The sequence below is a fragment of the Ambystoma mexicanum genome, chromosome 2q, assembly GCF_040938575.1.
Source record: "Ambystoma mexicanum isolate Mex_15411 chromosome 2q, UKY_AmexF1_1, whole genome shotgun sequence".
NCBI lineage: Eukaryota > Metazoa > Chordata > Amphibia > Caudata > Ambystomatidae > Ambystoma > Ambystoma mexicanum.
Window position 1 is genome coordinate 1,491,176,407 of NC_090924.1, and position 16,319 is coordinate 1,491,192,725.

Here is a 16,319-nt window from a genome sequence, read left to right on the forward strand (position 1 = left end):
ATGTAAGACACTCCTACCATAGCATTAGTAGAGGATATGGCAGCAGCATGGAAGATATACATACCATATCATTAGTAGAGGATAGGACAGCAGCATGGGGGCTACACATACCATACACCATAGCATAACCTAGCATAAAGAAAGCCTATGGCAGCACATGGAAGACACATCCCCCTTACCATAAGTAGAGAGTACGGCCGGAACCTCGAAGGTACACATACCATACCATAAGTAGAGGATATGACCGCAGCATCGAAGGTACACATACCATAGCATGAGGAGAACATATGGCAGCTACATGGACGATACACATGCCATGGCATAAGTAGAGGATATGGCAGCAACATGGAAGATAGACATACCATACGTAGAGGATATGCATTTGCAACATGGAAGATCCACATACCATAGCCTAAGTAGAGGATATGGCAGAAACCTGGAAGATAAACATGTTGTAGCATAAGTAGAGGATATGACAGCAGCATGAACGATACACATACCATAGGTAGAGGATATGGATTTGCAACATGGACGATACATATACCCTAGCATAGGTAGAGGCTATGGCAGCACATGGAAGATACACACCCCTTAGCACAGGTAGAGGATATGGCAGACACCTGGAAGATACACATACCATAGCATAAGTAGAGGATATTGATTTGCAACATGGAGGATACATATATCATATCATAAGTGGGGGATATGGCAGCAACATGGAAGATACTGCGAGAATGGCATGGTGCTCAGAGATATACACATGCACACACACGTACACGTTTTGAAAACCTTTATTTAAAATAATGGGGTTTGAAAAATGATTAACTTGCCCTTTTTCAAAATGAGTATGGTTTCAACCATAAAAATAAAGAAGAAAGAATGGCCCAAAAGTCTGTCCGTCAAAATCAAAGAAACTATCTGTGTTAAACCTGTGCTTGCCCTTTACTCTCTAACTTAATATTGTTTAGGGTTTTAAATAAAGTATGTAAGTGTCTCAAAAGAATATCGGGATGACCAAAGAGCTTCTTCTTAGCTTAAGCAGATCAGTGATGCCGATATCATAAGAATGGGGTTGAAACCATCCGCCTGTCCAAGTGATATATGCCCTGCCAGTTTAATTAAAGATTCCATAGATTACGTTGCAACTCCACTCACTAGAATTGTGAACTCGTTTGCATCAGCCACGGTTCCAGTGTCGCTCCGAGAGATCTGGATATCACCCATCTTGACCCAGTGGTGATGGGCAATTGTCGCCCCGTTCTTACTGAACATTCTTGACTTGGCTTAACTACAGTTTCAAGAGCACATAGAGAGATAGGAACTATTGAGTGCCCGTCAATCTGGCTTTCAGACCTGCCATGAAACAGAGACTGCCCTGCTGGATTTACAAAATTATCTTGCTAAAATTGCTGATAATGGTCAAGTCATGTTGCCTATGTTGTTGGATCTTTCAGCTACGTTCAATTTGTTGAACCACTAACTCTTGCTTGAAAGATTAAGAAGGTATGTAAATTGCTCTGAGGCAGCAATTGCTTGGCTTGCCGCTTCTTGGGGCCACAGCAATTTAGAGTGGCTATTGACCAGTTCCATTCACCTCCTGAGATGTTGACTTGAAGTGAACCCCAAGGAGTGTGCCTTTCTCCCATCCTGTTTAATGTTTATATGCGTCCACTCTTTGATCTTCTGGATGCCACCGGCATTGGTTATACCAGTTGCGCTGACGACACCCAAGTGTTCTTTACGCTTACACGAGAATATGAGCCAGACACAGCCAGGATTAAGCCCGTTTATATGATGATTCTGGATTGGATTGCCTCTAATTCACTGGCCCTTAATGCTAACAAAACAGAGCTTGTGTTGGTGGGCTTCTCCCAGCGTATTGAGATGCTTGAAGCAGAATATACAGAGTTTACAATCGCTAACTGTAGGATTCACATCAGCCAATGTGTAAAGACCCTGGCGGTCCATATGGATTCTAGGCTCTTCATGAAGCGACATGTCCTACATACTAAGGATGCATGTGTTTACACAACTAAGTTGATTATGCAGATCAAGCCTCATCTGTCTACAGAAAACATTGTGTTGCTGGCCACGGCTTTGGTAAACTCCACGATCGACTATTAAAACTCTGCAAGCGGCCCAAAATGGACACTAAGGGCCTCATTACACGGATGGCGGTGAATCATGGCGCTATTAGTGCCATGGTTCATGCCGGTAAAATACCAGCACCACCTTGGTAGAAAGGGGAATTACCGCCCTATTCCAAGGTTGGCGGGGTGGTAATTCCCCCTTCCACCATTGCCCTTCCCCATTCCCATTTTTGCCCCATAGGGCATAATTAGCTCCCTGGTCCCTTTGTGGGTTGGTTTTTTAACGCCTGCAAAAAGCAGGCGTTAAATTCCCCAACCCGCAAAGGGACCTCGTAGTAAGGCGGTAAGGATTTACCGGTACCGGTAAAATACCGGTACCGGTAAACCCTTACCGCCATCCATGTAATGAGGCCCTAAGTGTTAGGGAGAATTCTCATAAATGTGCTAATTCCCCTTACCTTAGAGACCCCCAGAAACTTTGCTGGATTTTGAGGACTTGATGTTTTTACCTGGAAAGAGTGTGAGCCTTTTTTCCCACTCTTTCATGTATTTTGATGTGCGTTTTACTTTTGTGTTCTTTGAATATGGAGTTTTAGACAACTCCATAGGCATCATCTTTTCCTATTTGTCACACAGCACCTTCAGTGCAGTGGCACAGGGGTGTCTTTCAGACTTCCTAAGGTTTAAATGCCTTCTCTGGGACTGACTACCGTCTCCCAGTGAATGCAAAGTTGTCAGAAATGACAAGGAAGCTCCCACAGCACTGGGACGGGTGACACGGGATAGATTGGAACACAGGCGACAGGCACGGAGACCGAGTCAACTACCCCAGCCAATCCCACCTAACATCTCCAACCCGCCCCTTAGTTACCACCAGATGCCACAGTGTTGTGGAATTGTCGAGATATTGGCAAATCACTACACTACCTGACTCCTGGACATCGATGGTTGCACTGGCCACAGGAGTATGACGGGAGGACACTGGGGGATATGAGCGAGCCGGATAGAGGTGGGGGCCAAAGAAGTAAGGAACTTTGGTATGTCACATGGACCAAGATCAGGAGAGAGCCGAATCAGGGGAGACTACGCAGGCCTAGCACTTCAATTCAGGATAGAGATGCCAACTAACCAACTCTACTAACAATTTCACCCTCTGCATACACCTCTCAAACTCCAAACCAAACACAACCAAACCTACAGCACAACAAACCGCACAAACTTCACTACACTGCAACAACAAAACAAAAAGGCACATAGACTCGTACAACAGTACACGACGACTACTGGCCGCAAACACCCCAGGCCCAGCCAACGGACCCACCGGGCTGAGGCCGCCAACAGCACATCACTGCTCTCTTCCACTTTTCCTGCTTCCTCCCACTAACTCAACCTCCCCTCCTCTTTCAGACGCGCCAGAGCGCCAGGGGACCACTCCGGTGGTGATAGTGTGCGGTACAAATGTCCTTTAACATTAACATTAACATTAAAGTTAAATTGTCTTTGCTAGTCTTTTTAAATTGCTAGACCAAGCACACACTGCCTTCTAGCAGAGTGCTGGAGGGAATACATAGTGTTCCCTATGCCTAGAAAACTCATGTAGCACCCAAATGCTACCCTTTCCTCTCAGAATAGCTGGTGGCAGTGAAATTTCCATGATTTTCCCAACCGTGACCCGTTTAAACGCTCCGGTAGCTGAAATCCACGGAAGCCATGTTTTTCAAGATGGCGTCTGAGCCCCCTCTGTAAAAACAGGTTCCGATTGACTTTTCTCTTTGGAAAGGTCCTTCTAGTGTTAGTCTCTGTACGCCAAACCAGGTTTGGTCCCTCTGTTTGTTTGCCTTTGGCAGGCATCAGTACTGAAGACCGCCTCTGGCACTTGCGTGTCTGGGGTGGACAGGAAGTGAGGGAAGTGCCTGAAACTCCCTATGCTTAGTCTCCTAGGAGACCTTAATGTACTCTGGCATGATTGGCTGGCTGACTGTCCGGCAAGGACAGCCACCCTGCTGGGTGAGTGACAGCTAGGCTGGAATGAAAGGGAGAAAACTGTTTAAAAGGTAGGCCTCTGGACTTGGAAGGCAGAGTCGACCACTGGAACAAAATAACTGAAGCCGAGCTGAAGGAAGACGACTGCTGCAACTCCTGGACCATTGGTTTGCCCGGTGAAGCCCTGCTGCAGGTCCGAATTGCCTGAAACTCCCTCGGCAGAGAAGCCCTTCAAGGACGACTTCTTCCCTTGAGCTGGTGGGAACAACCAACTCGCAAGCCACCTGGACACCGTCTCTATACTGGTCAAATTTTCTTCAGAGTGCTGTAGAAAACCGGATAGCCAGTGAGAAGGAACCAGCTTGTGGACTTTAAGGCACTCACACCTTAAACTGACGTTTAGCCAAGCTTGTGGATCCGTCCCTGTGCAGTGCAGTAGCCTCCCTATCCTGTAAGCGTAAAGAACACTTGGGTGTCGTTGGCACAACTGATATAACCAATGCCAGTGGCATCCAGAAGATCAAAGAGTGGACGCATATAAGCATTAAACAGGATAGGAGAAAGGCACAGTCCTTGGGATTCACCCCAAGTCAACATCTCAGGAGGTGAATGGAACTGGTCAATAGCCACTCTAGATTGCTGTGGCCCCAAGAAGCGGCAAGCCAAGCAATTGCTGCCTCAGGTTTAGAACCCTCAAAGAGCATGATGGGTACCCCTTGGGCTACCTGGGTATGTGAATGTTTGAAAAACATTGATGGTTGGGTTACGGGTTACAGAGTAAACACTTATGCAGGTATGAGAAATCTGTTCATGTTACAGTCCATTTATGATGCCTTCTCTCCTGAGCTGAGACAGCACTTGGCTGACTCTAAGGAAATTGATCCAAAGAAGTTAGCAAAGGCTGCTGAATTGTAGGTTGCCAACATGGCTACTCACAAGGATTCTGGGGCTACTCAGGAGGAGGATGAGGGAAAGCAGCACAAGAAAGATAACAAAGAGAATTCCAACACCTCTGTAAAGGCTCACTCCCCGACTTACACATGCAGATTCATAGAATATAATACACCCCAGTGGGCAATGAGACTAGGAGAACACGTTGCAAGATTAGTTGAGTTTATATAAAGTTGTCATCCAGAGAACTCTGCTGCCTCGAGAGCGCTCTGGCAAACATTACAGTTACAAAGAATTATAAATGAAAACAGCTTCATAAATGACGCAATTAACATAGGGTTTAACAACAGTGCAGGATTGGCTGGAAGGTGAAGGCACATATGTCGGTGTAGGCGCTGCTTCTTCTGGAATGGTTGCCCAGATGGCGGGAGGGTGAGCGTCACAAGGTCCAGCTGCCTTTGTCCGGGAGGGGTGAGGGTTAGGTCACGGCGAGGTAGAGTTGACACTAACAAAGCTGGCAAGATAAATTATCACTAGACACATACTAAACAACAATCATTAATATACCTTTGAATAAATCTTGGAAACCTATAAATTGTATACATGTGATTACAGCATCTTTCATTGGGACTTTTATGGGGTGCAGGGCTTAGAGGGCTTGTCCTCTGTGATAACCTGTGCGACTGGGCAGTTCTTAGCACATCAAGGCAAGTGGGGAGTGTAATGACGCATGTTAGTTTTAGGGCAGAATATACTGTGACAGAGGTCTGGGTTTTGTAGGGGCAATCTGGGGTGGGCTGCACAGCAGAGCCACACTTCTGGTACATCAAGAGAATTCCTTAGGAGGGCACAAGGTTACATTAGCAGTAATTTTCCAACAGCGGAAGGAAGAGGGCAAGAGCAGGTTTTGTGGAGATGGATGAGCTGCAGGGCATGGTGCGAGCCTGTTCACACACAGGACGGTGATCACAGAGGAAGAGTGAGATGATACATTACATTATTTGTTTCAATTATCCCCGGCACATCCGTGAGAAAGGGAATTGTGAAGCTTTCAGACAGGGAAGAAAAGGTGGGGGCCATGAGCGCAGTGTGCACGGCGCTGCTGAGGGGAGAGAAGCCTTTTTGTACTATCGAAGTGAGGCCTAGTCCAAAGGGGCACACAAAATGGAAGCCAAGTGTATCCCGCAATAGCCCCACTTATGCTAATGTTAGCATATAATAATAACAATACTCTCCACCTATACCTCCAAAGCCCGACCAGTCAACACAGGAGTCCCACAAAGAGCACGCCTATCTGCCCTCCTGTTCAATCTCTGATCACCCTCCCATCAATAATTCGTTCACACAACATCCTGTGCTACAAATATGCCGATGACACTCAACTAATTCTAAAACTCCTGAACTCAAAACCCAACTCCCCACCTGACCTAGCCTCCTGCCTCCTCGACATAGAACTGATGACCCAAAGCCACCTCCTGTTAAACCCCTCCAAAACGGAAATCGTGGTATGTGGCAACTCCAAACTCCTTCCGCACCCACTACCCTGGCCACCCACCATGGGCAACTCACCCACCCCCTCCAACTCAGTGAAAAATCTTGGATGCACCCTAGCCTCTGACTTAACACTCTTGCGCCAAGTCAACAACGTCTCAAAGTCCTGCCACTACCACCTTAAAACCCTTAGGCGCATCTTTCTGTATCTCTCCTTTCCCAACAGACTCTCTGCAGTCCAATCAATCGTTATATCAAGACTGGACTACGCAAACCCCCTATACCTCGGAGTCCATGCATACCAACTGAATAAACTCCAAAGAGCACAAAACGCGGCAGCCAAATTGCTACTTGCGCTCGGCCCAAGAGACCACATCTCCCCAGCTCTTAAGATGCTGCACTGGCTCCCAGTAGCTCGAAGAGTGACTTTCAAAACCTTGTGCATCTCCCATCGAGCACTGCATAAAACCGGACCTCAATATCTTCAAGACAAGCTAAAACCCTACCACCCCCCACACACCCTAAGATTAAGTTCAGCCGGTCTCCTAGCAGGTTAGGCGAATCATCATTCTCAGCCTTGGCCCGCACGCTATGGAACTCACTACCACCCCACATCCTCCTAACTGAGGATTTAATGTCTTTCCGCAAACTGCTGAAAACCTGGCTTTTCCTCTAAAACCAACCTGTACCAAACTAACCCAAACAGACTGACAGCAACTCAAGGACACCAATCCATCAAACCACCTGATGCGAGGAACTAACAGCTAATAACCTCTAAATATAAACTAGAAGGGCAAAGAGAATTAAATGAATAAAGTAGATCAAGGCAGTGAACGGGTTAATGAGAGTAAATCATACGGAAACAGTAAAGTGATTTAAACTCCTGAAATGAACAGAATGCATGCGGAGTGAACAAAAATTAATGGTGTGGATGAATTAGTTAGAATGGATGCATCAGGTTAACAAAGGGATGCGCTGAGTGGAAGAATGCATAAGTGGAAGAACAGCGTAAAACAGATGAATGTCCAGAACGGATGAGCGTACAGCGGATAAGTGAGTAGAACAGATGAGTATGTGGAGCGGATGAGTAAGTAGAGCACATGAGTATGGATAACGGAAGAATATGGAAGTACAGAGAGTCTGCAGATCGCTGGAGCAGATGAATGCACAGACCTGGCGAATACAGAGAGTATGTAGATCGCTGGAGCAGATAAATGTATAGACCTGGCGAATGTACAGAGCGGATGAGTGTATAGAACAAATGAGTGTATAGAGCGGATGAGTGTATAGAGCCGATGAATGTATATGGCTGATAAACATATAGAGCAGACATATGGATAGTTCGGACGAAGGATAGAGCGGATGAGTGGATAGAACGGATGAGTAGATAGAGTGGATGAGTAGACTGAGTGGATAGAGTGGATAGAGCGGATTAGAGGATAGAGTGGATGAGTGGATAGAGCGGATGAGTGGATAAGTGTACAGTGAGGATGAGTGTACAGAACGGTTGAAGGTATAGAACAGATGAGTGTAGAGATGAATATATGGAACAGCATATTGCTGTTGAATGCGTGTAAAGCACGAGTGCTTAATGCGGATGAGTGCGTAGAGGAGATGAGTGCGTAGAGGAGATGAGTGCGTAGAGGGGACGAGTGCGTAGAGGGGACGAGTGCGTAGAGGGGACGAGTGCGTAGAGGGGGTGAGTGTGTAAAGGAGATGAGTGCGTAAAGGAGACGAGTGCGTAGAGGGGACGAGGGCGTACAGGTGGATAGTGGGGACGAGTGGATAGACCGGATGAGTGTATAAAGCGGACGAGTTGATTGAATGGATAGAGCGGATGAGTAGATAAGTGTACAGTGAGGATGTGTGTACAGAACGGATGAAGGCATAGAACAGATGAGTGTAGAGATGAATATATGGTACAAGATATTGCTGTTGAATGCGTGTAAAGCATGAGTGCTTAAAGCGGATGAGTGCGGGGAGCAGATGAGTGCGTAGAGGGGTCGAGTGGGTAGAGGGGTGGAGTGCGTAGAGGGGTGGAGTGCGTAGAGGGGTCGAGTGCATAGAGGGGATGAGTGCGTAGAGGGGATGAGTGCGTAAAACAGGTGAATGCATAGTACATGTGAGGACATAAAGAAGATGAATACCGGAACGAACGAGTGCCAGAGTGAACGGACGTGTTGCGTAGAGCGGACGAGATCGTAGAACGAACAAGCACAGATTGCATCCAATACTGATGAGTGCGTAGAATGGATGAATACGTAGAACTGCAGAATGCGTAGGGCATAGGACTGACAGGAATGCATGCGCATGCGTAGGGCAGACAGAGGTGCATGCGTGGAACAGACAGGTGTGTATGTGTGGGACAAACCGGACTGCATGCATGACGCAGACAACAGTACATGCGTCGGGCAGACAACAGTACATGCGTGGGGCCGACTGGAGTGTGCGGAGCAGACTTGAGCGCGAGGGGCGAGCCGGAATGCATGAGTGAGTGGATGGGACCAGAGTGTGTGGAGCAGACTGGGATGCATGGAGTGGATAGGAGTGCATAGAACGGACTGGAGCGCAGAGAACTGCGTGACGTATATAGTATGGTTTGGAATGCAGAGATTGTTTGAAAGACCATACAACCCATCATATCACATCACCACGCTTACTCTCTCCTTTACATCACCACTCAACTAGAACACAGAGATACTATGACACCATTCGGTATAACTGTTCTCATACCAACATACGCCGCTCACTCCACATCATTCTAAGTAAACACTGCTGGTTACTCACCCCCCAGCCAGGCATTCTCCTCAGGCCTAACGCAGCCACATCCGATCTGGATAAATCCTGCCAGAACGAACACATACTCCGGGTCTCTCAACCACCACACCTACCGCTAAGAAGCAGCTATTACACTGATACCGCATGAGCTGCACATATACCCGGTGCTCACACGCCCCTTTTTGACTCTCTCTACTCTCTCTACTGATCTGAACTTCGGTTCCCAAGGGCGTTCAACCTACCAGCGCCATCAGACCATACCAATGGTATATAAGGCACTATATAAATGCAAAATAACAACAATAACAATAACAATATGGACAATGGAGGTGTCCCTCGCTAATGCGTGAGCAAGTGGGTTATTTCGTGCTGAATGTGTGAGGGGGCCCAAACGACCCCTCACTCCCACAAATTCCCCCCTTTTGTTACATCTAAAGTAACAAACTAATCCTTATTACAATTTTCACTCTGATAGTACTATGCTTCCTGCACTGCCTCGTCCCATGCGGGAGTCCCTTTTATTGGCATCCACGCCCTACAAACACCGCGTAGGCTTTGATCCCTCCTGTTGTATTCATCAGGTGTGCATGTCATGTATATTCCTCATCCCCATCCAGGTCCAGCCACACCTCCCTGTACCATTGTAATTCACGTGGCTCTTTAATGATGGTGTGGTATATGTTATCCACCCTGTCCCCATGCTGGTGATATACTGCTGTCAGATGATAATTAGGGGGGTCTGACTCCCCTGTTTGCATCTGAGCATCTGTCACATTTGCTACCATTGTTGATTTGTCCATTGTTACAATCATCATTGCAGAACTAGGCATTGATTTTGCACAACATCGAATTCCCATCTGGCACACACCGAAAAATAGCAAAAGAAAAACAATGACTGGGACAAAAATGTTCATCATCACACTGAACAAGGATGGTATCCAATTAAAAATATTGTCGGACCAGTTGCTCTGCTCTATTCCTCCTTCTTTCTGCATTCTTTCCCCCAAACTATGCACCGCAGAGATGACATAGGAAAGGGTCCCATTATCTGTGTCTTCAGAAGGTATGAATGTACAGCAGGCACTCCCGATTCTTTGGCAAACACCGCCGTCCATTGCTGTGAGAAGGTCCAGGACGTACCGGTTCTGCATCATCATTAGGCGCAAGGCGCAAAGTTCCACTTTTGACATTGAACCCTTCTCCAGTGTCGTTGGACAGTTGGATCAGCTCCCAGCGGACAATCTGCAGCCATTTGGGTTTGTCCGTGCTTGAAGTCCTGGCACCAGGAGGGAGGCAAAAAATGTTTCAGCAGAGTTGAAAAGCTTGTATTTATCTGGAATCTCAGCCAGGAGGTCTGATGACTTGCTGGAACTATAGTTGGATGACCGTCGTTTGTGAGAAATCCTGTCTTGTAGTTCATTTTCAGACAGGATGTCGTATGTGGAAGGCTCTGCTGTTGTTTGTTTGGGCGCTGCCAATATGTCACCCAAATCTCTCCCCCCTTGGATGTGGCTCTCTGGAATCACAACTAGTGCCGAGTGCAGTGTGGCCAGGGCACAGGTACCCCTCCACGATGGTAGGAGATCAGGTATGCTTGCTTGCCACATACCCAATACATGTCCATGAGTGCTGCCGTACCCTTTTTCATGTCTGGAATGATGATCGTTTTGTTTCATTGAGCCTCATTACGAGGTAGGTGCTAAGGGATTACCGGCACCGGTAAGGACACTGGTGCCGGTAATTCCTTACCACTCTATTCCGAGGTCCCTTAGCTGGTCCCTTCCTTAACGCCTGGTTTTACCAGGCTTTATGGAAGGGACCCGTTAAGGGACTTCAGAGCTAATAACGGTACCGCAAATTGCTGTACCGTTATTAGCTCCATCCCCATTCCCATTGAGCCCTATGGCGGCTCGAATGGGAATGGTTCCCAGAATGGGGATTTACCGGGTCCTTCAAGGTTGGAATGACCCAGTAAGTCCCTATTTCGGGAACCCGGACCCGGAATGCGGTAAGGGGGTAGCCATGGTGCTAGTAGCACCATGGCTACCTCCTACCTCGTAATGAGGCCCATTGTCTGTTAGAGCCCATTTGTACCTTCCCTTCGCCATGGAAATAAAGTTCATGTCCAATTTCTTTCTGTGTTTTAATGGGCTTCTCGAGAGCTGTAACCCACATGAGTTTTGCGATGTGTTGGAACCAAACGGGAGTGCATGTCTCTTTGACCCATTGAAAGTTCTGTTCCGTTAGACCTCGCAATGCCTCAGCTTTGCACGTGATTGTCTCGTCATGCCACTTGTTTTCTGTAAACCGTGTCCCTTTGATAACAAAAAATGGTTCCTTGATGCAGATCACTCTTTGTGGTTTGCTCGTGCAGGTTTTTACATTCTGCAGCATTTCTATTGTAACTGTGTGTGACTGGAAAGTACTTCGCATCCTACAAAATACTAGATGAACTAAACATTGGGCATCTGTCAATGGCACCTCTTGAGGTATAAGGACTTTAGGTGTGCCAGAGGTGTGAGGAATGAGAGAACAAACCTAGCAGCTCTCATTCATGGGTTGTTTGGCTGTTGTGCTCATGTCTGAGTACCATTTGTTAGATTGGTCGGGGTGGCAAGGCTCTTCAATTTAATCTAATCCTAGGCCATGGTATGCATCATAACTCTTTCCACCCGCCCCCCTTCTTCGCATCCTCCTCCCCCCTTGACAGTTATATAACATGTTTACTCTCTGGTACTTTATAGGAAAAATGTCTGCCAATGTCACATCACCCTGTTCATTAACATTTTGTCAGGACTGTAATACTGAAGGATCTTGGGTGGTTGGGACATTTGGGCTAAAGGGCATATCAGTGCCATATGAGGTAGGTTCTGTGGTTGCAGGTGCGTTTGTATATGTTAGATCAGGCGTACCGAACAGGGAATAATCACCATCATAATCGTTCATTTCCTCATCATTAGTAAACCCCGTAGCAGCATAGGTAGGGGCAGGGGTTTTGACAGTTCGGTTTTTATGCAATAATGTAAGATTATCATTTAGGGAGGCAATATGTGACCAAATGACCTTGACACCAGTCCAGATAAGGCTCGACCCTTCTCGTATTAGGTTTACCCCACTCCCCCCCTCGTTCATATCCCCAATTATGAACGACATGCTCCAGTACAGGCCAAGACAAAATAACATTACAGAAAACACTATTGCAGCAAAATATAGGCTGCATTCGTAATTGTAGTATCTATTAACTCAATTATCTACCCTATCACTATCTAAATTGGAGTCGTTGTTAGTGAGGGCCCTCCTTTCCATCATTTTTCCACCTAAATGGGCGATATAAAATGGTTAAGTACATCATAAAATTCTTTATATTTTTCTATACGCATTTGTTTTCCATAAAATAGCACATTGTCATGATTTGCCGTTCCAGCCCCATCTTGACTCCTTGGTCCATAAGGCATTGCTATACCCCTTCTAGGGCACACCCAACATGGCCGACGTTATTTAGCGAGTACCGCGCTAGCGTTTCCAGGAGTTCGCCAGTTCATTGAAAAGAGACACGCCCCCGTGGCGCTTCGCATCTCAACGCTAGTCTTTCTGAACTTCGGCAAGTGCGCTCATATTTTGCCATTCTTACTGCCCTTGTTCAGGACCTTAGGACCTTCCCTTCCTTGCCATTGTGCTCCCCCTTATCCTGGACCTTCGCCTGTTGCACCGCTTCTCCCATTCGTTCTCCTGGTTCTATCCTGGTTCCTTCCTTCCGGGACTTTCACTATTCCGCACCTTCCTGGAAATTGAACGCAGACTCGCTCCGAATACACGCTGGCGACGGAGGATACGCGCCCGAGTCTTTACAAGTCCTGAGCTGTTCGGAAAAAGGAGAAGAATCAGCCCAAGACTTCAAACGACAAACAGGTGAGATTTCAAGCAAAGTGTCACAGTTTTAGACGCCAAGGAATGAATATTGATTCTACAATGGAATCCGCTGTCCAAGACCTCATGAGAGGTATGCAAGAGCTGACAACTGAAGTTCAAAATTTAAAGGCGGAAAATGCTACCTTAAACAAGTCGTGCTCTCCAGGGACTCTGCCTTCCAAGAAAGCGCCATAGTAGGGGGTATTGTGGACAAATACGATAGAACCACCAAGACATTGCTCTCCTTTCTCGACTCGTGTTTGGTTCATTTCACCTTAAAACCCTACTATTTCTCAACACCCAGAGCCAAGGTTGGCTTTATAATTTCCCATCTTTCATGAAACGCATTGGCTTGGGCGACCCCTCTAGTAAATGCAAAGGATCCTCTGCTGGACAACTATGAAGGCTTTGTGGATTCCTTCAAGGCTATGTTTGATCGACCTGAGCAGGTGTATAGCGCCCAAGAGAGGCTTTTGGAGTTTCAACAAGGTTCTCAGGATATGTTGTCATACGTCACCCATTTCAAACAATTGGCCAAGGAAGCTGACTGGGCTCCAGAAGCCGGTTTTACTCTTTATTGCCGTGGATTGAACGACGAAATCAAGGATGAACTTGCCAGGGTAGCTCGCCCAAGCTCTTTCCAGGCCTTATTGGACTTGGCATTACAAATTGATTTCCGTATCCAGGAAAGAAAATCAGAAAAGAAAAAGACATGTTCCTTGCCAACAAAGGTTCCATTGGATTACCCCAGTCGAAAAGAGACGACTCCCCGTCCTCAGTCGGATCCAGAACCTATGCAACTTGGCTCCTTATGGGGTCCCATTTCTCCACAAGAAAGAACCCGTAGGATTGAGACGGGACTATGTATGTATTGTGCATCCGACAAACACGCGGTAAGAAATTGCCCAATAGCTCCACCCAGGGGTTCGGGAAACGCCAGCTCCCGATCTTGAACGGAGCTCAGTTTCGGGAGAGAGATTCGTGCTCCAAGTTTTCTCCAGTTAAACCCTGTCAACCCACAAACAATCTAGTGATTTTTCAAGTGTTTCTATCAGTGACCAAGGATAAAACATATTCCGTCCTGACCTTGGTGGACTGTGGGGCAATGGGGATTTTCCTTGATCATGATTGGGCCTTAAAACATAATATTCCCTGGGAACACAAGGACATTATTCAGGCTGTGGAAGGCATCGATGGAAGCCCATTATCTTCAGGACCCATAACCCAACAAACCACGGAACTGTTGCTGTCCATAAACAACCACCAAGAAATGTTACACTTCGATCTAATAAAGGCTGCCAATTATCCGATCATTAACTGGACTGCGGGATCCTTGTTTCTAGGATCAGAGTATTGTCTTTCGCACTGTCTGGCTCAAAACGCTCCATCCTGTGTCCAGGAATCGCAGGAGACTAAGAACCCACCCTGTAGTGTGTCTTCGATTACACAGGTACCTGAGTTTTACCAACGATTCTCGGATGTATTTTCCTCAGAAATTGTGCAAGCATTACCTCTTCACAGACCCGAAGATTGTGCCATTGAAACAGATAACTCTGCAGTCATACCATTCGGGAGGATGTTCATACTCTCTGAACCTGAAAAGAGAGCCCTACGTGAATATTTGGATACAAATCTATCCAACGGAACCATTCGTCAATCAAAATCTCCAGCCGGAGCATCCTTATTCTTTGTGCCCAAGAAAGATACCAAGGAACTTCGACCCTGTTTGGATTACAGGGGGCTTATCCAATGTACTCGAAAGGACCGTTATCCACTACCACTGTTCTCAGATATCCTAGAAGCATTCCGAGGAGCGGTAATCTTTACCAAAATTGATCTTTGAGGAGCTTGCCATTTGATCCGCATAAGAGAAGGTGATGAATGGAAAACAGCCTTCAGGACACCCTTCGGACATTTCGAGTACTTGGTAATGCCTTTCGGGTTGTCAAATGCACCAGCAGTGTTTCAGCGGTTCATGGATAGAGTGTTCTACGACATGCTGTTCCTTTTTGTCATCATTTACCTGGACGATATCTTAATCTACTCCAAGAATCCAACACAACATCAAGAACATGTCTCTATGGTCTTACAAGGTCTACGTGAGAATAATCTACTCGCTAAACCTGAGAAATGCATCTTCCATGTTCCTACGGTTCGTTACCTAGGATTCATCCTAGGCCCTCGAGGAATTGAGATGGATCCTGCCAAAGTCGACTCAATCCTGTCTTGGCCCAGTCCCACATCTGTAAAACAGATACAATCCTTCCTGGGTCTTGCCAACTTCTACCGGAAGTTCATACCAACTTTTTCTGCCTTTGTACAACCCATAGTCGCCTTGCTAAAGAAAGACGTTCCTTTTAATTGGACTAAAGATCAAGAATCCGCGTTCCAGGAGTTGAAACAAAGATTCACTCGAGGACCCATCCTGGCACAACCTGATATTGACAAACCCTTCCTGGTGGAAACAGATGCTTCAGATTACGCCATAGGAGCTATTCTGAAACAAGAATCGGAAGACAAAAAAGAACATCCCATTGCCTATCTATCCCAAACTCTAAATCCCAGTGAAACCCACTATTCTGTTCTGGAGAAGGAGTTGCTAGCTATCCAAAAGGCATTTACAGAATGGCGCCATCTGCTCCTAGGGGCCAAATTTCCAATTCAAGTTAGGACTGATCACAGGAATCTACACATTCTCCAGTCCTTAGAGTGCAGAAACAGTCGGCAGGCTCGCTGAGCCTTTTTCTTTGCTAAATATCAATTTCAGATAAACCATGTTCCAGGAGTTACTAACGTTATCGCTGATGCCTTGTCCAGGTGACCGGACTATGAACCAGAGGGAACCTGTGCCCTTCCTAAAATGTTTCCCGATTCCGTTTTTGTTGCCCAGGCGAATTCTTTAATGGATAATATCTATTCTGCAACATCTTCATCTGACCTCTGGAAGGAATTTCTTCAGACAAATAGATGGGAAGTCTCAGCAAAAGACGGATATTTGTTCAAAGAGAAGAATTTAGTGATACCCACACACAAATTGAGAGTAAAAATCATGAAACTCTGCCATGATACTTTCCACTCAGGGCATCTTGGTATTTCAGCAACTCTCAGGATAATTCAGAGGAACTTTTGGTGGACCAGAATGTCCGAAGATGTAAGAAATTACATACAAGCCTGTAC

General features: G+C 46.4%; 1 protein-coding gene across 1 annotated transcript in view; it reads left to right on the forward strand.

Annotated features, from left to right (window-relative positions):
• Positions 1 to 16,319, forward strand: part of LOC138568915 (uncharacterized) — a 227,241-nt gene that overhangs the window by 127,883 nt on the left and 83,039 nt on the right. Inside the window, 1 exon segment of the mRNA XM_069646695.1 lies at positions 15,012 to 15,807. Coding sequence (XP_069502796.1) covers positions 15,012 to 15,807 — 796 coding nt within the window.